The sequence below is a fragment of the Mastigoproctus giganteus genome, chromosome 2 (genome assembly GCF_048544385.1).
Source record: "Mastigoproctus giganteus isolate SK-2022 chromosome 2, ASM4854438v1, whole genome shotgun sequence".
Classification (NCBI taxonomy): domain Eukaryota; kingdom Metazoa; phylum Arthropoda; class Arachnida; order Uropygi; family Thelyphonidae; genus Mastigoproctus; species Mastigoproctus giganteus.
The window spans coordinates 92,596,848-92,621,306 of record NC_143576.1 but is presented as its reverse complement, the minus strand read 5'-3'; the positions used below and the strand labels follow the sequence as shown (position 1 = coordinate 92,621,306).

General features: G+C 36.8%; 1 protein-coding gene across 2 annotated transcripts in view; it reads left to right on the top strand.

Moving 5' to 3' along the window:
* The window catches only part of DNaseII (deoxyribonuclease II), a 90,533-nt gene extending 75,476 nt beyond the window's left edge, over positions 1–15,057 (top strand). For both annotated transcript variants that reach the window (XM_090368581.1, XM_090368580.1), the window contains 2 exons: positions 2,735–2,994; positions 14,786–15,057. In XM_090368581.1, the coding sequence (XP_090224707.1) occupies positions 2,735–2,994; positions 14,786–14,938 (413 nt within the window). In that variant the 3' untranslated portion in view covers positions 14,939–15,057. The remainder of the gene's footprint in view (positions 1–2,734; positions 2,995–14,785) is intronic.
* The last annotated feature ends 9,402 nt before the right edge of the window (positions 15,058–24,459 follow it).

Sequence of the window (24,459 nt, the reverse complement as noted above, 5' to 3'; positions counted from 1 at the left end):
GCATAAATCAGATTGAGGAAAGACAGATGTAGGAAAAATGTGCAGAAATTTGCCTTTAGCCAGCGGGTAGTTGGTTGGTTGGTGGAACAGACTTCCATCCCTTGTTGTGGAAGTTGATAGCTTAAATAAAATAAAGGCTTAGCTGGAAAGGTATTTCAAACGAACGGAGGGGTGAAATGGAAGTGGATTTTTTTTTTTTTTTTTTTTTTTTGGCTGATGCTGCATAAGCTTGCTTTCTTGCATCATATGCCTATACCAATGAAATGCTAATGCTAATGAAGATAATTTTAAGACCTATACAAACAGCTTCTGCTTCTAGAGAGGTATGAAGCTGGATAGATATGAATGATATATTTATGCAGACTGAAATTGCTGCTCTTCCTCTTGTCAGGAATGCAAGACATCTGTTATATCTGTACAGTATATCTTGAGAAACACGGAGTATAATTTGCAGACAGATATATTATCTGTCTACAAAAACAGGGTGGATCATGCTGATGTATTAAATTTTTTAAATCTTCCAAGTTGCTTCAGCCTCTCAATTCCAGTGAATGATTTTCTGCATTATTTGGTTTTAGACTTTCACCAATCTGCCTCTTTTGTTTTTTTCCCCAGTCCTGTTTAAATTTGTATTGCTTTGGAAATATTGAATAATCAACATTTATCTTGTCACGGGCATGAAGTAGGAGAACTGTAGCCTTGTTATCTGATCTCTCATCAATGACCATATTTCATTCTGATTGTTTGAACCTTTCTCAACACTTGTGTGATTTGGAGCCATCAGGTGGTCTGGTATTAGTTAAAATGATTTGTACACCTTATTGTTTTTGCTGATGGGAATATCTCACCTTCCATAAGGAAGGATCTGGTCCTTCAAGCAGCAACACTTTAGGATGAATTATAATATTTGTCTCTGTTAAAATTCTTTAGTACTTTTGAATGAATTGGCATATAACTTGGAAGGCATCAAAGTTTAATAACTATTTGCATGCCTCTTGATATGGGACATTTTTCTCTACCTTACACTTTAGAATTTTCTTACCTAATTTCCAGGATTCACAAAATTTGGAATATGCTGGGTGAGCACCCTGACAATTATGCCAGTGCATTGTGATGTGCCCTCAGATTGGGAGTGGTCCATAGAGCTGCACAGGGCACAGACACCCACATCTCAGCATGTTGTTTGGGAGTAACTATATTTCTGACATTCAAAACATTTAATTGGATTTGGGATATAAGGGCAATTTTTATATGAATGTAACCAGCTTTAACTGATGCTGGGAGAACTAAAAGTGAGAATAATGTTCCTTACAGGAATAAGAACAATCATTTTTGGTCAGTGTTGCACTTTGAGCTTTTCAACAATTTCTTCTTTAGGAGTGTTAGGGAGATCCCATTCCAAAATGACCCCTTTGGAGATTTTTTAAGTTTCTGTGTGTGGGGGGGGGGGGGTTACCGAAATGGGAATACCTCCAAAGTCATTTGCTTCAAAACCTGTCTAGAATGGTTGAAATCAAATATTTCTATAAGGAGATCTTCTGAACTAAGTTATCTGATCATTTTAAGAGTATTAATATAAGTAAAAGATAAAAGGAAACAAGCTTACTAGATTATACATCTCAGCCCCATCCTCCCCACGAAAAAACTACCTAATCATCATCTATACATCCCCTCTAAAAATTTGTATAATCCTTCCCTAAACTTATTTTAATTGCCCACTTCCTTCCACTATGGATGGACGGTTCAATTACTCTCTGGTAGAAAGAAAATTTTCAGTCATCTCTCCTGCATCCATCCTTTTTAAATTTGTTTCCTTATTGACTCAATCCATTTAAAGCCTTAAACTTTCAATTATGTCTTCTTACAAGTGCCTGGTTTCCAGATGTTACAACTTGCAAAAATGAAGTCCTCCTTTGTTACCAGATGCTGATGTTGTTCTCTGTGGCCATCCAGACCTCTTTGCAGTACCTGCATACAGGACTGGAAGCCTATATGGAGTACTTGCCATATAGCAGCAAGTCCAGTAACCTAAAAATATAGGAAGCAATACTTCATATATTGGCAGTAACCTGCAAATAGCAGTATCTGGTAACCTAAGTATTACATTTATAGTCAGGTTACTGGCCCCACTGCGTGGAGATAGGAGCAGAACCAGTGACCATGAAAAAGAAAGGTTAGAGTGCTGCTGATTAGGCATACATACAAGAAAAAAAGTTGTCTTTCTTTTTTCTTTAGAAAGCTTACTTCTTTACTCTGTAGAGCAAAAGAAAATGATTGTGTATATTAAAAGATTAATACTCTGTAATAACTGATTTATGAGAGAAAGCATTTTGAAATCATTTAGAAAATCACTGTTTTCACTCATTTGGCACTCTGGGATTATTATTAATAATTTTTTTTTTACTCGTATTTTTTCCATTGACGAGAGAAATTTCAGAGAAGTACTCTGAAATTTATGTTTTAGCCTTGTAAATAATTGTAAATATTAATAATTTTTTTTTACTCTATATTTTTATGTTCCATTGTAGTAAAGTGACCATTTATTTGATAATAATAATCCATATTCTGTAATTCACTGAAATTATTATAATTATCAATTCAGGAACTTAGTTTCATAATTCAGTTTAAATAATGAGATTATAAGAGTTAATTTTTTAATACATTAAAAGATAGTTTAGTGTATTATTTTTGAAATTAAGTATTTCTTACTTTAATAGAATCAATATGATTTCAGATATTTATTCTGCTTTCATGTGTGAAGAACTCAAATGTCCATTACGTGTACAATCATGGACACGAGGCAGTGGAACTGTTATACCATCCACTTGCAACATAAAATACAAAGTTGAAGATATTGAATTATTGAATATCACAATGCTGGTTAATAAGAAATTCAGAAATTACGTATTTTCTTCAAACGAAGACCACAGTAAATGGACTTCATCAGCAAATTCCAAGCTGGCATGGGTGTGTATTTGTGATATGAATCGCATGGTAAGTAATCTATACTACTATATTCAATGTTTTGAGGGGCCAAGTAAGGGAACTGATGGAAAATAGTTGCTTATTTGTTATCACAAAATGATTAACATAATGTAAGCATAGCTTGGCATTAGTTAAATTATCTATTATAATTACTCAGAACTTAAACTTGATAGGAGATATGAAATACATATACTGTAAGCTCAATAACATAATAAATACAATTAGATAATTGAGAGCTATTAAGTGCTCGATAATTCCTATATTCTATTATATTATAAATCAACAGGGATTACCTTTATTTTTGATATAGGAAGCTTCTTTTCCAACTCTCCTAGTCCAACTCGCTAATAATTCTTGAGGATGGCGATATCTATTTTGTAAAGCAGGTGGGACATCTTCCCCACTGTCAGAACCGTAGCGTTCAGACCGTGCGGTCTCAACAATGAGCGCCCATGGCTGCTGTCTACAAACACCATACTTCTGGCAGCATGGAAACCATTACTTGGATTGGCATAAAATTAGATTTTTTGAGGTCTAAACTGTTTAATAAATATGGACCGATTATTTCTTTCGGTCCTACAGCTGGACTTTAGAGTTAAATTTAGGGGTCTAATAAAATTGGATATGGGGGGGGTCTCTACATTCCTTAAGTCGGACTAGAACTTTTCGGGTGTCATGTTCACAGGAATGGAGCAACTCACAATTCGCAACTCACAGAATTGTGAGTTGCTCCATTCCTGTGAACATGACACCCGAAAAGTTCTAGTCCGACTTAAGGAATGTAGAGGACCCCCCCCCATATCCAATTTTATTAGACCCCTAAATTTAACTCTAAAGTCCAGCTGTAGGACCGAAAGAAATAATCGGTCCATATGTATTAAACAGTTTAGACCTCAAAAAATCTAATTTTATGCCAATCCAAGTAATGGTTTCCATGCTGCCAGAAGTATGGTGTTTGTAGACAGCAGCCATGGGCGCTCATTGTTGAGACCGCACGGTCTGAACGCTACGGTTCTGACAGTGGGGAAGATGTCCCACCTGCTTTACAAAATAGATATCGCCATCCTCAAGAATTATTAGCGAGTTGGACTAGGAGAGTTGGAAAAGAAGCTTCCTATATCAAAAATAAAGGTAATCCCTGTTGATTTATAATAATAATAAATACAATGTAAACTCAATACTGAAATACACACACACAATAATAATAAACTTCATGGTATATTGCTACACAGTGTTATTACTGCATTAGGTATACTAGTTTAGTGTAGCATTTTTAATTAAATTGAATTTGAACAGAAATCATGCCACAGACCAGTGCAGCAAAGCAAAAGGTTCAAAGTAGTGGAAGAGCCATGGCTCTGGGATGAACTGTGGGGGAAGGGGATTGTCTCCAAATCACAGCCTTATGAAATGTACTGCTTGTTTGATGTCTGCAGAGATATCAGGAATGGAACATGACAATGGGGCATGATATGCCAAGGGGATATATTTTTATGTGTATGATTGTGAAGGTATTAGATGCCAACTCAACACTCTTATGGGCCTTTATGAGAACTTGAAGAACAGGGTGGATGCCGTCAAAGGATTTAAATTGGAGGCTCATCAAGCTCTCAGCTGCCCGCCTCAATGCCAGAGTTTGCATTTGAGCATCAGGCAACACAGTTGCAACACCCAAGGCATTCATTCATTCAAGATACCGTTAAGACACCCACCACCCAAGCCAAAGCTTATAATGTGGCTTAGAACTTAACTTTTTTTAAACTCTTGCCATATAATAAAACTCAATTTATTAATTAATTAATTTAACACAACTCAAAATAACACAAGTAACTAAGATTGAGAACTCATTATGCCACTTGGCCCAAGCCAAGTGAGGTAAACTTTGGACATTCATCGTAAGTCCTGCCTATCCCAGTGGACTTGGTTTCCATCCCTGCCACTGGGAGGTAGGCTTCACTATCTTACTTTTATTTGCTCTCTCCTTTTAAATATAGCATAAACAAAATCATTAAAATAAGCAAACATATTTTTCCACAAACATAGTCCATAAGGATCATTGCTCAAGCCTTCCCATCAATATATCTAATCGATTTCCTTATACTGACATAATAGCTGCAATAGAACATTATATGTTCAGATGTTTCCTCATGGTCTCCACACGGGCAATTCTGATCTTATGCCAACCCTAACTCATAGTCTTTTAACAAGACAGTGCCTGGTAATAAGGAAGGCTGCATTCACACTAAACTGCTGCCAGACTTTCTTTCTTACATCAATAATATTAACTTTTGGCAAGAACATGTAGGTAACCCTACCTTTACCTTAGGTGTCCCACCTCCTTTGCCATTCTAACATTAACTCTGATCCTAACATTAACAGTATCCTTCTTTTCTCAGCTTGTACATCTTGTCTGGTATACAGCCTTCCATCATCTGGGCATGAACTCACATGTAATATGGTCTTTCTTATATTCCTCCTTGTGCAATACATCAAAGCGGACAGAATAATCAAGAAATCTGCCGGTAGCCTACTTGAAACAACTCGAAGAGTGTCTTTCAAAACAGTTTGACATACTCTAATGATCGACAAAAGAGCGAACCTTTGAGTCTGCAGCATATACTCTTTAATTAATGAATTTGTCATTCTATGAAGCCAAGCTGCTGAGGCGTAAGTTATTATTGGGATGAAGAGTCAGTCATACAACAGATTAAGTGCTCTGCCCTTTATGCCCCCCCCCCCGGCCGACCAGGCCAGCCGGGTGGGTAAAGTGCCTGCCTGGCAACCCAAAGGTCGCGGGTTCGATTCCCGCCTCGAGCTTGGATCAAAGTACTGCAAAAACCTTGGGAGGTGCATCATGGCCACAGAAGCCTATGCGCCAACAACTACCAAAAAAAAAAAAAACTTTATGCCCCAGTCCACCCTTATAACTCTCTTTAGCTTGGCATATAACGTTCTTATCTTCTCTTTCAAATACTTAGCATATGGGACAAAACTTATCCACTCTCCTATCAACACACCCAAGTACTTAACTGTCATGACATATCGAACAGACACTCCATATGCACAAACTAAAGGTCGCCTATTCTTGCTCAATTGTCCTTTTAACAATAGTTGCACAGTTTTAGTTTCAGAAATTTGTAAGCCATACAATGTGGACCATTCCATTAAATCTCCCAAAACTCTTAAAGCCAGTTCTTCTTTATGAGTTCGAGCATTACCATACACCAAAAAGAGAAGGTCATCAGCATAGGCTATCACATCAACACCCACATAACCCCTAAGGCAGAATACGCTCATCCCACAGGAGCTAGTTGTTGTTAGTGACTCCTGTTATGGAAATATATTTGAAACAAGGAGAAGTGGAATAGGAGCAGTACATGTTTGCCTGGGGCAAAAGTTGATGACATTTAGAGCAGATATCAACTTTTAAGAGCACAAAAGGTGATATTGTTTACACATTGGCACTAATAACATTAAGCTTAGGAGATATGCTGACTTCCTTAATAAATACAGAGCAATTTTTTTAAAAAAATTGCGAGTTAGGATTAAATTCTGAAAGTGTATGCAATTCTACCCAGAAACGACAAGAGAGAGTATATGATGAGAACCCTGTCAATCAATTCGGACATGGAGAGATTGTGCAAGGCTCATAGAGTAGAATTTTTCTTAGTGTGGTCTGTTCTTGTTAACAGGAGAGAGAGAGTGCTTCTACACGGATGGGATGCACTCAAAGGGAAAGGGCGCAAGAATATTTGCTGGTGCTAACGAGGGGTGTTAAGTGGGTCAGAAAAATATTAGCTTGGGAGGATACACAGATTAACATATTAATAATATGTCACAGGCAGAGGTGAAAGTGATTCTTGCACTGTGTTTATTGAAACAAGCAGCAGCCGTGAAAGCAAGGTGACAGAGATTTTCAGGACTGCTGGGAGTCATCGTGGAACAAGTGAACATGGGCTGTGTTATAGGACTAAGAGTAAGAACAGGTGAATGTTTATTTGCATGTACATTAATGCTAGAAGCATAGCAAATAAGCTTGATAAATTTGAAGTGCTGGTAAAGACATCAAATGCAGACATTGTTGGGAATTCAGAGATGTGGTGTCACTCAGTTATAAGGGATGAATAATTTGAATATGGGGAGCACAGTGTGTACAGAAAGGATAGACAGAACAGAAGAGAGGATGGGTTATGCAGTTAGTTTTATAACTTCATAACCCATCCAGCTGACATCCAGTGCACCCAGTTGACATAGGTGGCTAGTGCAATTTTGAATCATTTTGGTGTGACAAGCACTGGGAAAGAAAAAACACGAGTAGGAGTGCGTTATAGGCTTAATGACTCTGATGAGTACAATGTCAAATGTACAAAGAAATAGAGTGGGCCAGTAAATGAAAATGTCTTATAATGGAGGATTTTAACTTTTCAGATACTGACTGGAACTTGTGCATTGATCACTCACTCACTCACTCACTCACACACACACACACACACACACACACACACACACACACACACACACACACACACACACACACACACACTAGCAAGACTTCTGTATATTTATTCGATGACTCTTTTCTACAGCACATGTTAGAGAAAGTAATACTCTTGATCTAATTATCAGCAGTGATGATTAATGCATTAAGAATCTGATGATAAAAGAACCACTAGGTAGCAGTGTACTGATTTACTTAAAAGTGTAACTACCATCAAGAGTAAAGGGAAGGGCTTTTGGTTTCGTAAAGGTGACTACAGTGGTCTCAGACAGTGTTTAAATTCTATTCAATGGAAACTACTTATGATGTTACCATCAGAAAATTCTAAATGGAAAGCATTCAAGGAATTAATTATAGCAGCTACTAGGCTTTTCACACCAATTAAGAAATACTGATCAAGGTTTAGGCCTAAAGGGATGTCAGATGAACCAATGAGACTTGTGGCACAGAAGAAAAATGCATAGGATGCATATAAATTATGAGGCGACACAGAAGACTATGGTAGATATAAAGAAGTAAAGATACAAAGCAGATTAGAAGAAATCTTTGGCAAAGGATGCAAATTAAAACAGCAAAGACTTCTTTACTTATAGAAATACTAGAAGAGGTTGAATCAAATTAGTCCACTTGATATTGATGGTTCAACTATTGATGATTATGCTTAGGTTGCTGGCAAACTGAATGAGTATTTTCCATCTACATTCACATATGAGGAATTCTGTAGGCCAGAAGTTTATCACACTCTTAACAGGGAGCTAAATGATCTTGTAACTGAGAGAAAAGTGGAGGAGAAATTATAGAAATTAAACGTAAGGAAGGCAACAGTGGTGGATGGAATCTATCCAATTATATTAAGAAAGGCAGCAAAGGAAGCATGCAAGCCCTTAGCCATAATTATAAGAGTATCCTTAGATTCAGGGAAAATCGCTGTGAACTGGAGATACGCAAATGTATCTCCAATTCACAAAGGGGGGATTAAAGGTGAGTGTTGCTAACTGATCTGTTCGTAATCACAGATCTGTTAGTTTACGTTCTGTTCCAGGGAAAATAATGGAGTGACTGGTTTAAGAAGCAATGCAGTACCATGTAGACAAGACTGTAGTTATACTTCAGACACAGCATTGTTAAGGGGAAGTCTTCTCTGACCAATTTAACTGGATACTGTGATGCAGTCACAAAGGAACTGGATGCAGAAAATAAATTTATATCATATACTTGGATTTCAGCAATCCTTTTGATATTGTTGCACATAAAATGCTGATGTAGTAGTAGTAGTAGTAGTGGCATGTGATACAAGAAAGCAAGTGTATGAGCTTATGCAGCATCAGCCAAAAAAAAAAAAAAAATTACAAAACAATTCCCTCTAAATGTTTGTCCAGTTCCTCCTTAAAATTTATTTAACCTATGAACTTCCACAACGACAGATGGGAGTTTGTTTCACCAATTAACCACCCGCTGGCTAAAGGCAAATTTCCGCACGTCTTTCCTCAATTTGAATTTATGGCCCCCCTTAGGTTCATAATCTGAATAAGTGGAAGAATCCCATCAGAATTCAGCGTGCTCAACCCATTCAAGGCCTTATACACCTCAATCAGATCACCGCGCAGGTGCCTAGTCTCCAGCCGCTGCAATTTGCAGAACTTAAGCCTCTCTTCGTAAGAGGATCCCTTCATTCCTCTCACCAATCTTGTTGCCCTTCTCTGTACAAGCTCAAGCAAATCTACATCCTTCCTAAAATGAGGCCTCCAAACCTGTACACAGTACTCAAGGTGTGGCCTGACCATTGCCTTATACAGAGGGACAATCATCTCCTTTTCTCTGCTAGCAAAATTCCTGTATATCATTGACAAAACCCCATGACCTGCCCTGGCAGCCTGTCTGCATTGCTCAGAAAACTTCATATCTGACTGCACAATTACTCCCAGGTCTTTTTCATTTTCTACCACCTTAAGTGTAGTACCACACAGTTGGTACGTTTCTCTGGGGTTACTTCTACCCATATGCAGTACTTTGTATTTGTCAATGTTAAACTTCAGTTGCCACTTCTCAGCCCATCTGCCCAAATTTTCTAGATCCTGTTGCAGTAGCACACTGCCATTACTGTCATTAACAACCCTGCCAACCTTTGACACTAAACCTGATATACCTTCATCAATATCATTGATAAATGCACAAATTGGATCAGTGTGGCATTAAGGAAAAGATACTGCTATGGATAAAGGGATAGTTCAATGGAAGAAGACAGAGAGTAGTAAACAGACACTTCTCTTCATGGACTAACATTATTAGTGGAATCACCCAGTGAATTCCCCAATTCACTGGGGATTCCACTAATATCAAGCTTAATATCCAAGTTTGTAAATGATACAAAGGTTGGAAGAGTGGTTAATGACAGTAATAATGGTATGTTACTGCAATAGGATCTGAATGAAAAAGACCTGGGGGTAACTGTGCAATCAGATATGAAGTTTTCTGAGCAGTGCAGACATGCTGACAGAGCAATTCATGGGATCTTGTCAATTATATACAGGAATAAGGAGGTGATTATCCCTTTGTATAAAACAATGGTCAGGCCACACCTTGAGTACTGCATACAGGTCTGGAGGCCTCATTTTAAGAAGGATGTAGATTTGCTTGAGCTTGTACAGAGAAGGGCAACAAGATTGGTGAGGGGAATGAAGGGATCCTCTTATGAAGAGAGGCTTAAATTCTGCAAATTGCAGTGGATTGAGACTAGGCACCTGTGCGGTGATCTGATTGAGGTGTATAAGGCCTTGAATGGGTTGAGCACGCTGAATTCTGATGGGATTCTTCCACTTATTCAGATTATGAACCTAAGGGGGGGCATAAATTCAAATTGAGGAAAGATAGATGTAGAATAGATGTGCGGAAATTTGCCTTTAGCCAGCTGGTGGTTAACAAACTTCCATCTGTCATTGTGGAAGTTGATAGCTTAAATAAATTCAAGGAAGAACTAGACAAACTGTTGTTGTTGGGGGGGGGAGAGAGAGAGAGAGAGAGAGAGAGAGAGAGAGAGAGAGAGAGAGAGAGAGAGAGAGAGAGAGAGAGAGAGAGAGAGAGAGAGAGAGAGAGAGAGAGAGTTATTTTTCGCTTATACTTTATAAGCTTTCTTTCTTGCATCATTTGCTAATGCTGATTCCAAGAACTATATAGACAGCTGCTTCTTCTAGAGAGAGGTGCAAAGCTGGATAGTTGTGGATGGTATGTTTGTGCAAACTAAAATTGCTATTCCTCCTCTTGACAGGGATTCAGTCTGAGAGTGCATATGTGATATGAAGTGCATGGTAAGCAGTCTATACTACTATATTTCAGCTTTGAGGATGGAGTAAGGAAATTGGTAGAAAACAGTTGCTTAGTTTTTGTCACTGAATGATGTAATGTAATTACAGCATGTGTCAGCACTAAATATGTAAGATAAATCTCTCATACACTGAATATAATGAAAAGTCAGCAATTGTCAAAATATACAGAAATAAGCAAAAAATTATCTAAAACTAAACATAAAAATTATAAGTAGGAATGATTATTGTTGCCTAATACACAAACATGCTGTATAATTTCATGACTTAAGGGTATTTTAGATCAAAATTTTCTGATTTAGGCATAGATGAAAAATTAGCATGTTCACTGTATCTGACATATATAAATATCAAACCATACTACAAGTGTTGTGCTACAACACATAAAAGCATTCAAAAAAGCAGCCAAGTGCTATGCCATAACACACATAGAATTGAACTACTCAATTCCATCAGCTAACCAGTTGAACTCTGGGCTATTAGCAGCAATTGTTTTTTTTTTTTTTTTTTTTATATAGCTTATACATCCCCCCCACTTGTGTTTAGGTGAGCTTATTTATGTAGAATAAGCTTTTGATAAAATTTTGAGTTTTGTTCTGATTTGCAGCTCAACACAAAAATAATCATTTGCCTTTAGCTATGAATATTTCATATTCAAAATTTTGGATCCAGCTCATGGATAAGGCTATTCTGACTTTGGAAGGCGAAAAATACCTCTTTTACAGTTCCCCATAATATACCTCTGTGAGCAAGGATTTTTCTGCTCTTGTTGTAATAAAAACTAAACCAAGGAAACAAGTAGACTCTCAGAATGACTTGTGTTGTACTTGAACCATCAACATAAAATCAAGACTCGAAGAGGTGCTCACCCATAAAATGAAGTAGCATCATGGTAGCCACTGAAAAATTTATATTTTTAATTAAATATAATATTCATTATATTTTAAAAATACTGAAATTTATTTTGTTTTATATTAGTAAATTAATAAGAGGAGTTTACCTCAATATTACAGCTCTGATTCATACTATCTAATTTGTTTTATATATACTACCCACATTGGCGCCTCCGTAGCCAGGTGGGAAGGAGCAGCAGTGCGTAGCACACGCTTCTTGATTAGACCGGGGTTCGAGCCTGTCACCACCAAATACGGAGTTTGCGGAAAGGTCAGGGAATGACCACCGCATATCCCCGGAGCAATATGGCCTTAGTTGCTAATGCTCCTAAAAACCAAATAACAACAACAACTACTACCCACATCATATATTTTAATAATTGTTAACATTTTAAAGACTTTAAACTGAACACATGAAACTTATACACTAAACCATATGCTGTCCACATCAGATTTTTCTTTTAAATGTACCAATGGATCACTGGAGTAGGAAAAGACTTTATTTAGAACTGTGATCAAAAAAATTTTGGAAACACCTGGTTAGAAAATAGGATGTAATGAACATTTTTCTTATGGTATTTGTTGTTGTCTGAAAATATGAATATACAGTGGATTCTGGTTATTTGGACCACCGATTAATCTGGGCAAATCTTAAAAAACAGAACCCAATTGAGAAAATAGCCAGGGTTTAACTTCGCTTAATTGGGACAACATGCTGTTTAATCAGGCAGGAGACCGCAGCACTATAGATTACCCTATGATTGTCTCCGATCGTACCACATGGTTTGTTATTGATTGCTTATCTTTTTACTGTTTTAAATTTTAATCCCCACCCACAAATGTCAGTAAACAGAAATGTCAATTAGTTAGTATGTACATATTACAGTACGTAGTAATTATTCCGATTTTCATGTATCATTTAATTTTTTAATTAGTAAGGTAATAAAGGGTAAATATGTGCTTAATATATCTTTACTTTTATAACCTGTGGATAATATTCCTCCTATTTTTGCTAATTAGAATCACTGTTTAATAGAATTAAAATTCAATTCACAAACGTGATCACAATGACCAGCGCTTACTACACATCGTATAGTGAACTGTACTTTACTACGGTGATTCCATCGTAACGTGATTTTATTGTACAGTGGATCAATTGTACAGTGGGGGTCCATTGTATTTTTAACTATTTACATGAAACTTCAGATAATTGGGGCAGCCGCTTAATCAGGCCAAAATGCACTAGTCCTGATGTGTCCCAAATAACCGGAATTGACTGTATTTACATTGAGATGCTGAATCAACTTGAGCAAAAAAAGATTCCATCATTCTATTAGAGAGAGGAATAATGAATGCCTCTGCCTAATACTCCTGAGGGAATATACCAGCCACCCTTAACCCAAACAGAATAGGCCTGCTAAGCATTCAAGAAGAGTTTTGACACTACATGTCAAAATGTTACTTCGCCTGAAGTAACATTTTGACATGTTTGACATGCTTGAGTGGAATCCAATGTAAATATTCTGTGAGAGATGGTATGTTTATGGCCAGTTTTAAGGTTTTCCCACATTAATAACTAATATTCCACAATATTATATTCAATAATTTTTTTTTTTTAACATTTCATAGGTTTCTGTTGCAGATTTTCCCAGTTTAAAGCAAAATTTAATATTTGTCCATTGCTCCATTGAAAAATCATAACACAGAATGTTAATGCTACTAATGAAACTGGTAGTTACTTGCAACTTGTCAACCTACTGGACAGTCTGTCTACCACAGTCTGTTGGAGGAAATTTGAACTACAACATACCACTTCTGTTTATTTTCAAACTCATCAAGCATGACCACAACAGCACCAGTCCAGGAACTTTATTGCCACACCTTGTACATTAGTATATTATCATTAAAATAAATTATGAAGGCAACATGTTTTTTTTATTTAATTTTTGGAATTAAAGGCAATAAATAGTTTAAAATGGTGACCTTTAAAATTTTATTCTTAATTTTAAGACTATATTAGTTAATAAGATAAAAAAATATCTTTAGTAACAGCAGTTGGAAACAAATTATTGAATTCCAGAGTTCAAAAAAAGGTTAAATGATAAAAAAAAAAAAAAACAAGGAAAATTAATACATGAGCAAGGGTGTGGTACACATTTTGCATCCACATGGGGCTGTAAAGAATTTCTTTCCATGGCTATACTTTTCCAATTAAAAAATAATGATGCAGATCAAAAGTTAATACCTGTACTGCAGGAGTAACAAAATTCACACTGAAGTAATGCTAATACATATTTAGCTTTCTTTTTATTTAAAGAAAAAGTTATTTTTTGTATTCTAATACAAGCACCAGGTCAGAGGAGTTTACAACACATCATGAATGCAATCATTAATCATATTTAGTAGTCATGTAGGCTTGAACTACAGTCCCACTCAAAGATCATGTGCTATTGCACTCTTGCTTCTGATCACTTGGCTATACCAATGCACTTTCCACATAGTCAAAAATCTTTTCTGCATACTACAGCTTTATATATATTTACTCTGTTTCACTGTAGTGGGCTCACTGTGTGCTCGAATAACTCTCTCTCTCTCTCTCTCTCTCTCTCTCTCTCAGAGGCCAAATTAATTCAAAATAGGCGCCTCCGTAGCCAGGTGGGAAGGAGCAGCAGTGCGTAGCACACGCTTCTTGATTAGACCGGGGTTCGAGCCCGTCACCACCAAATACGGAGGATGCGGAAAGGTCAGGGAATGACCACCGCATATCCCAGAGCAATATGGCCTTAGTTGCTAATGCTCCTAAAAACCAAATAAAACAACAACAACATCAAATTAATTCTTGCTTTGTTAATGTGCACATTTTCTGTGTGCTTATACTCCTCCTAAAATCTGGGCTTGGCTCATGTCATTTGAGAAAAACAAATCTTTTTTTTTTTTAGTTTTGATTAAAAAAATGTTTTTTTAAATTATACAATTACTAAAGAAATAATCTGGAAACAAATAATGCTACTTTAAGTTTTGAATAACATTTTCTATCACTTTTTTGTAAATTAGTAATTTAATAATTATTTTCTAAATGAAAATTTTAGGAATCGCAAGAAAAACGGGGAGGAGGAGCTGTCTGTCTACATTTAGAGCCTGTATGGAAAGTATTTAATAGCTGCATTGCACGTTACCAAGAGTGTAAAAGTAAATTTAAACGTAGGTCCTCAAGAAGCCATAAAACAAAAGTATATTTTTAATGTCAAAGAAAATTTTGCAAGAGTCCCTGTATTTGATTGTAATTTCTTGTTGTACCTAGTAAAACACTACTTTGGAAATTAACTAGTATAAAGACAAAGTTGTATAATCACTGACAAAGTTAAAGAGCCCTTCAAAAATGTATTAATTTTTAGCATAAGTGAAATCTGAATGAGACAATTCAAATTATTATCCATTAACATACTTCTCTTTCATTTTGATTTAGAGTAGTGGTTTTCAAAGGTGTGTTCTGTGAAATCCTAGGGTTCTCCAAAGTTATTTCAAGCATCCCGATCCTGCAAATGTTTTATTATTGATTTTTTATTTAATTTCTACAACAATACTGTTTATATATACAGGGTGATTCACTACCAGTGCGACAAACTTGCTGGAGGTGTAGGGGGCACAAAGATGAATCAGAATCACATAGCATTGCAGGGTCCGAAATTTCTTCGTCATGCGGTAGAGGACGTTGAACGGGAGGTCGCGTGAACAGGGATCCCGTTGGAAGTCAGCATATGTGAACCGGTTCCCGAGGCGAACCAGTTCCCGAATATTCAAACGTTGAACTGGCCGACATGCACCTCTCGTATGGAGCTGCGGACTGTAATGGGTGTGCCACTCTGCACTTGTACCAGGAACGTTTCCCACACAGGCGTGCTCCTCATCATACGATTTTCGCATGTGTGCACAGAAGGTTACTTGAGACTGGTTGTTTCACAAGAGGTACCATGAATTGAGAGCGAATGACGAGGATGCCAGACAATGAGGAGAATGTCCTACGTCCTGCAGAAGGCAATGCGAGTATGAGTACTCGAGCGATAGGCCAACGATTGGGTATTTCCCAATCCACTGTATGGAGGATACTGTCAACAAACCAAATGAGTTCATACCATCTGCAACGCGTCCAATCATTGGAGCCTGCAGATTATCCACTCCGGAGGACTTTTGCTACTTGGTTTCTTCAACAGAAACGGTTCGCAAATGCTGACTTCCAGCGGCCTCCCGTTCAATGTCCTCTACCGCATGATGAAGGCATTTCGGACCCTGCAATGCTATGTGATTCCGATTTGTCTTTGTGTCCCCTACACCTCCTGCAAGTTTGTCGTACTGGTAGTGAATCACCCTGTATATACACAAATTAAGGTTCTGCGAAAAAAAAAAAAAAAAAAACAGAGGTCACAAAGGTGTTCTGCTGCTCACAAATGACTGAAAAACACTGATTTAGAGATATAAATTTTTCCCATCTTTGGATTAATCTAAAGAGAAAAATATTCTAAAAAACTGTTTAGAATATCTTAGAGGGTAAAGTGTTTATTCTAATAAACATTTAACCCTCTTAGAGTATATACCATATTTCATTATATAAAATGTGGTATATTTTTTAACAGGTAAAATCAATCTTACATTGTTAATGTGCATTTTATTCTGTATTTTTTTTTACACTGACTGTGCTCATTTCTCATTAGCATCCATTCTCTGTAATCAATATGGCTTCACTATTCAATATTGGGGGGGGGGAATAGTCCTTAGAATATTCTTGAGTCCCTGGCTTTGGTCATGGCTTGTCACCCCCCAGGTGACAAGCCATAACCAAAGTGTAGGGCTTTTTCTCCTGTATCCATTCAGATGGTCTAGAACAGTACCTGGCAAACTACAGCCCGCGGGCCGTACAAAAACAGGCAAAGGGCCAAAAATTGGCCCTTTGCCTGTTTTTGTACTCAATTATTATAATTATATTTTGAATTTCGTCAATAAAAATTTGTGCAAATTTCTTTTCTCTCTTATTATATAAGTATATAATAAGAGATTACATAATATCCTCTATTTTGCCTGTCGGCCCGTAAAGCCTAAAACATATACTATCTGGCCCTTTACAGAAAAAGTTTGCCGAACTCTGGTCTAGAATGTAAGTAATTTATGATTACCGAAAATGGTAACCTGCTTAACTTGAATTTTTTATATGCAAAAGATTCTTACTGTGGAATTGTTTCTGGTTTTAACTTTTTACATTAGTTTCTTCTAGGGTAAAGGTGAAAAGCGAATTTATTTTTCTTCATTTTTATTGTGTATAAAGAGAATGTGTAAGAAATTTGTTGTTATGGAGCTCTCTCTCTCTCTCTCTCTCTCTCTCTCTCTCTCTCTCTCTCTCTCTCTCACTCACTCACAGAGAGAGCAGCACCTCCGTAGCCAGGTGGGAAGGAGCAGCAGTGCGTAGCACACGCTTCTTGATTAGACCGGGGTTTGAGCCCGTCACCATCAAATACGGAGGATGCGGAAAGGTCAGGGAATGACCACTGCATATTCCCGGAGCAATATGGCCTTAGTTGCTAATGCTCCTAAAAACCAAATAACAAGCAAACAATAACAGAGAGAGAGAGAGCGAGAGCGAGCGCTCTCACAGACAGAGAGAGAGAGAGCTCTCTAAAATAGTAATATAAATGCAATTTATATTACTGTTTAATATTACAAAAAATGGACTCTTCCTAGCATTATATTTAAAAAGTATTAATAGGAATTAAATTGTTGGCAGTGTTTATATATTCATTTATTTACTTCTGAAATTAGTTTTTAATAATATGAATCATGATTTGTTGCTTGTAATATTAAGAGTTTTAATATTAAAATTCATAATATTTGGTTTCAATAGAGTTTTCTGCTGTGACTGAATTTCAGCTCTCCAACATGGATTCTATAATTATTAAGAAAAACTATAGAATAAGCAATTTCATATAATTCACATTAATGTGTTGAGTTTGTTATTCTGTATAGGTAATTCTATTATTATTTTGCAATGTTATTCATCATGGTGATCACTCTGTGCTCATCTCATGTTGCCATCATAAAAATAACTCTTTTAATAAGGCAACAGAGGAATATATACATTATATTTAATCACTTTTAGATTAATAGTGTTTTTTTTAAATAAAAGTGATATGAGCAGAGCAGTTTGTGTGCTATGGGTACTTTAGTATAGATTAAGGGATCTTTGGAAGTGCCCACCCCTCAGATCATGCAAACATTTTATCCTCCTACTTAGAAACATCCTCCTGCTTAGAAAAGATGAAATATAGTTATTTTCTCCATTATAATTTCTAGCGAGCTATGCACAAGATTGCCTTGAACTCAAAATCTCAGTAATTTGAATTTTTAAACTACTACCTTTCAATTGAATGGATCTCAATATAATTTGGAATCTCAATTTGGAAAGTGTCCATATAAATGGACATTTCCAAATTGAGCAGGAGGAGGTCATGAAAAAGACAACAAAAAATATGACCAAAACCACTAACACCACCTGAACTTGGCCATGGAGAGACTGACCATAGCCCAGAAAAAAGGAGGTAGTGACTCAACATAAGTGCAGAGACCTCTCCTGCCAAGAGGGGAGAAATGAAGATAGAAAGATGGGCAAAGAAGGCAATCCATGTCAGACAATGAAATGACCTCAACTAGGACCACATAGATAAAATGGCTTCCAATGCATGGCTCATGAGTGGGACACTCTCCCCAAAGACTGATGGATTCATGCTCACCATCCAAAGCCAGGTAATGAACACCAGGAACAAAAAATACATCACCAAGAACCACAGAGTGACAGATGACACAATCGGCAATGCCATCTGGCCTTGGAAATGATTCTACACGCCACCATGGGATGCAGGGTGATTACCCAGGTGGAATACACTCAAAGAAGACCAGGTCACAAGGATAATACATCAGCAGCTAGCAAGGAAATTCCAGTTGATCAAAGAAAGTGCACTGTATTACTAGTATGAACCCCAGGCTCTACTAGAGACCCCAATCCACAAGCTGTACTGGGCCATAATAATATACAACACAATCATGCATGACAGACTGCACACAACCCTCGCGGACAGGGGAGATGAAGGTTGTTGGAGTTTATGCTCCAAAATTAATGGATTGATTTAGTGTTTAAAGTGAGATTTCAAAGTAAATTTATACAGGTCTCATAGAGCTAGTTTAACTCTACTGGATGGTATAATTTTTAGAGATCGAAGCAGAAAATATACAGCAATAAGTCTTTGACAGTTGAAAGATTATCAGAAGTGTAAGCCTGTAATGGCCGCCTTCGTTTTAACATAGGAAACTGAAAAACGAAAGACAGTTATAAACCGCCTTTAAAATTGGGATAGTCCTGCAACTGAGGACACTGATAAGTGGTATGGGGAAATGAAAAGTAGTAAGAGGATAAAATTGGGAGAAAAGCTGAGTCGATTGACAGTTTTGCAGTATTTCATGTTATTTCAGCAAAATAAACATACACGTAGGAAGACATTACTGTTGAGTTTGAATAGGGAGAAAAAATGACTACTAGTGCCACTGCACTGGTTGTTAATATACGTGGTTATTAAATATCTAAAATGATAGAATATGATGATATCCTATCATAAAAACACAAAACTTCTGACTTAAAAACTGATAAGAAAAATAAATGAAAAATTTGGCAGCCATTTTGTTGAAGAGAAGTTAAGATCTGGGTAATAGAGCAGCTAATAACTTAACTTATTAAATAATGGGTTGTGAGGTATGGAAGTAACATATATGGAAAGATTAACACACAGGAAATTTAGTCGATGTAATGTCATACTAGTAAGGGCTTGTTAAGATTATAAAGGTTGCAAATCTCCCATAGGTTAACTTGTGGAAGCCATTATCACTGCAACTGAAGAAGGAAGAAGACAGTGCTGCCAGCTCACTGATTGGTTTCAGAAAGTACAATACAGTAATTATAATACAGACAATACAGATATATATGTGTGGATACATCATAGTTGCAATACATATTAGCTACCAAAAATATAGTTGTGCTTGAATGTATATATTGGTGGAAAAACATTGTGTGAGGATTTCATTATAGTTTAAACAATGGAATATATATAAAAATTCTTATAACAAGGAACAGAAATGATATACAACAATTAAGAATAAGTTCAGAAAATAAAAATGACAGCAAAAATATAACTAGAGAAAGTAATGAACTTAAAGATAATGTAAAGGAAGTAAATAGTCAAATATAATAATCGATAAGGTAAGTGAAGGTTTAACTAAATCATACACAATAAGCCTAGCAGATTTTGATAAAGTTGTCTTAATGGATTTGGAATTAATACTATACAAGAAAGAAGATGCAGATCTAGATTCAGTTGAAAAGCTAAAAACTAGAGTAAGTGAAAAACGCAAGTAATGAATGTAATGCAAGTAAGAAACAAAAGTTTAAAAATTGTGTCTAAGTAAAATGTACATGCAAAAATAACCGGTGGTTAATGGATAGCTAGATTTTAAAAATACTTAGACAAAAATAGATTCCAAGCAGGCAGAGACAAAGAATGAGGAAAAAAGGACAATAGAGCTAGTGACTGCTCCACACATAAAACTGATGAAGAAGAAAGTGAATGTAAGGACTGGGCTGACTTTGTATCAGGAAGAGCAACTGAAAGTAACAAATCAGAGGTTGACACACTGACTTCAACGAGAGGATGATCTCCAATTGGTAGACAACAAATAAAAAGAAAACAGCAAAGGAAAACCTATGTAGAAAATTGTAGTGTAAGGGTGCCCAAACTCAAACTCGAGTAGACCTCCTATTATAAATTTAAGAAGAAGTCAAAGGAAGAAAGGTTGAGTGTTTAACAGAGACATGTCCTACGAGGCCAAAATGTGAAATCAGTTACAGATGAATAGAGAAAAGGAAAATATAAGTTAGGATCTCACGCTGATTTGAATCTTACTTTTGAAAATAAAATTCAAAACGAGAAAAGTAAGAATAAAGGGGAGCAAAGTGATGTTTTTGATTTAAAATTAAGAAGTGAAGGAGAATTAGATTTTAAAATGGATGATGAAGAAAGTCCAAAGGAAGTGATAAAGATGGATGTGATGTAAGGCATGGATATAATAAATGTGGATGTAAGGGAAGAAAATTTACAGGAAAAGCCAACAAATTTAACACTTAATGAAGTGACAATAGAATTAAAAAGAAATATGGAAAAGTTTTTGTTCAATAAAGAAAACAGCTTCAGCAAGCATTAGCATTAGTTGAGGCTAGGGCTTGCATAAAACCGAGAAATTTCAAAACCGAGTTTAACCGAAGTTTACTCTGAAAACCGGTTTTAAAACCGATTTTCTCAGGCTTAGGGAAAATAATTAAAAGCTTATAACACAGGTATTTATTTTATCTTGGGTAGATTGTACAAATCGTAATCAAATCTATCAACTCTTATAGTAAAAAAAAATAAAAAAATTAAAATGTTCCAAAAAAAGTAACCAGCTTGAGATTATACAAAATTACAAATTGTATTCAAATCCTTAGAATAAAAACTATCTTCTTGTATAGTAAAAAAATAATAATAAGCCCTATAATAATTGACAAGACACCATGAGCTACTCTTGTAGACCGTCTGCACTGCTCAGAAAACTTCATATCTGCCTGCACAATTACCCCCAGGTGCTTTTTGTTCTCTACCACTGTCAGTGTAGTACCACACAGTTGATATGTTACTCTGGGGTTACTGCTTCCCATATGTAATACTTTACATTTGTCAATGTTAAACTTCATTTGCCACCTCTCAGCCCATCTGCTCAACTTTTCTAAATCCTGCTCAGCAGCGTACTGTCATTAGTGTCCTTAACAACCCTGCCAACCTTCGTATTGTCTGCAAATTTGGACATTAAGTTTGATATATCATCATCAATATCATTTATAAATACAGAAAACAACAATGGACCCAACAGTGAACCCTGAGGGACTCCACTAATAACATTAGTCCACGATGAGCAGTGTCCATTGATTACCACTCTCTGTCTTTTCCATCTCAACCATCCCTTTATCCATATCAGCAATTTGCCTCCAATGCTACACTGCTCCAATTTATTCAGCACTCTTCCATGTGCAACAGTATCAAAATCCTTTCTAAGATTCAAATATATGATATCAAATTATTCCCTGCATCCAGTTACTTTGTGACCACATCATAGTATCCCATCAAATTGGTCAGGCAAGACTTTCCCTTAACAAAAATATGCTGTGTCCGAGCTATAACTGAAGTGTTGTCTAGATGATCCTGCAGTGCTTCTTTAACCAGTGTCTCCATTAAATTTCCTGAAACAGAAGTTAAACTAACAGGTCTATAATTACTTCGGTTGCTCTTTAATCCTCCTTTGTGAATTGGGGTCACATTTGCACATCTGCAGTCCATGGTACCTCCTCTGAGTCCAAAGAAGCTCTCATAATTATGGCTAAGGGTTTGCTTACTTCCTTTGCTACCTCCTTTTTTATATAAATGGATAGATCCCATCCACCCCGGGTGCCTTTTTTATGTTTATCTTCAACAATTTCTCCCCCACTTTCCTCTCAGTTATTATTAGAAAATCATCTAGCTCATTGCCAGAGTTTAATTCACCTCTGGCATCCCCCTCCCTAAATAAATCCTCATGTGTGAATGTAGATCGAAAATACTAATTTATTTTGTTAGCCACCCAAGCAGGATCATCAATATCCAGTGGAGCAATCTGATTCATCCCTTTCCTACTAGAGTTTACATAGGTAAAGAATTCTTTGCTGTTTTTCTTTGCATCCTTTGCCAAAGATTTCTCATAATTTGCCTTTGCCTGCCTAATCTCCTTTGTGACTTGGTTACATACCAGCTTATATCTATCATAGGCTTCCATGTCACCCTTTAATTTATATGTATCCCCTGCATTTTTTTTTTCTCTGCCATATATCTCATTAATTCATCTGACATCCATTTAGGCCTAAACCTTGAACAATATTTCTTAGTTGGTATGTAAAGCCTAGTAGCTTCCAAGATAAATTATTTTAATGCTTCCCATTTTGAATTTGCTGTTGGTAACATCATCAGTTGGTCCCACCGTATAGAATTTAAATACTGTCTCAGAGCACCATAGTCGCCTTTACGAAAGCAAAAACTTTTCCCTTTACACCTGATGGTAGTTACGTCTTTTAGTAAATCCCACTTGAGCACACTATGATCACCTCCACTTAGCGATTTCTTTATCTGCAGATTCTTAATGCATGAAGAATCTGCTACTGATAATCAGATCAAGAGTATTACTCCCTCTAGTTGCCTCCTGAACATGCTGATGTAGAAAACAATCAACCAATAAATCCACAAAAGCCTTGCGAGTGTGTGAGTGAACAACCCACAAATTCCAGTCAATATCTGGGAAATTAAAATCCCCCATTATAAGACTCTCTGATTTACTGGCCCACTCTATTTCCCTCTACAGTTTCTTATTATACTCATCAGAGTCATTAGGCCTATAGCACACTCCTACTCTCAATTTTGATCTCCCAATGCTTATGTCACACCAAACTGACTCAACACTGCACTGTCCAATGATATCGACTGGCTTCACTTCCTTGGATTTTATGTGTTTCTTAACTAATAGCATAACCCCTCCTCCCTTCCTATCCTGTCTATCCCAAATTCCAGTTCTGCATTCCTTATATCTGTGTGACACCACATCTCTGATATCCCGACAATATCTGCCTTTGATGTTTTGAGCAATACCTCAAATTGATCAAATTTATTTACCAAACTCCTAGCATTAGTGTATACGCAAGTATACATGCACCTGTTCCTATTCTTAGCTACCCTAACACTACCCATGTGTTTACTTGTACCACAATGACTCCCAGCAGTCTTTGAAATACCCTGCATCTTGTTTTCGAGGCTGCTGTTCATTCCAATAGAAGCAGTGCAAGAATCACTTTCACCTAGTGGAGTCCCACAGGGTTCGGTGTTGGGTCCACTGTTGTTTTGTGTATTTATCAATGATATTGATGAAGGTATATCAGGCTTAATGTCGAAGTTTGCAGATGACACAAAGGTTGGCAGGGTTGTTAATGACAGTAATGGCAGTGTGCTACTGCAACAGGATCTAGATAATTTGGGCAGATGGGCTAAGAAGTGGCAACTGAAGTTCAACCTTGACAAATGCAAAGTACTGCATATGGGTAGAAGTAACCCCAGAGAAACGTACCAACTGTGTGGTACTACACTTAAGGTGGTAGAAAATGAAAAAGACCTGGGAGTAATTGTGCAGTCAGATATGAAGTTTTCTGAGCAGTGCAGACAAGCTGCTAGGGCGGGTCATGGGGTTTTGTCAATGATATATAGGAATTTTGCTAGCAGGGAAAAGGAGGTGATTGTCCCTCTGTATAAGGCAATGGTCAGGCCACGCCTTGAGTACTGCATACAGGTCTGGAGGCCTCATTTTAGGAAGGATGTAGATTTGCTTGAGCGTGTATAGAGAAGGGCAACACGATTGGTGAGGGGAATGAAGGGATTCTCTTACCAAGAGGGGCTTAAGTTCTGCAAATTGCAGTGGCTGGAGACTAGGCACCTGCGCGGTGATCTGATTGAGGTCTATAAGGCCTTGAATGGGTTGAGCACGCTGAATTCTGATGGGATCCTTCCACTTGTTCAGATTACCAACCTACGGGGACATAAGTTCAAATTAAGAAAGGACAGATGTAGAA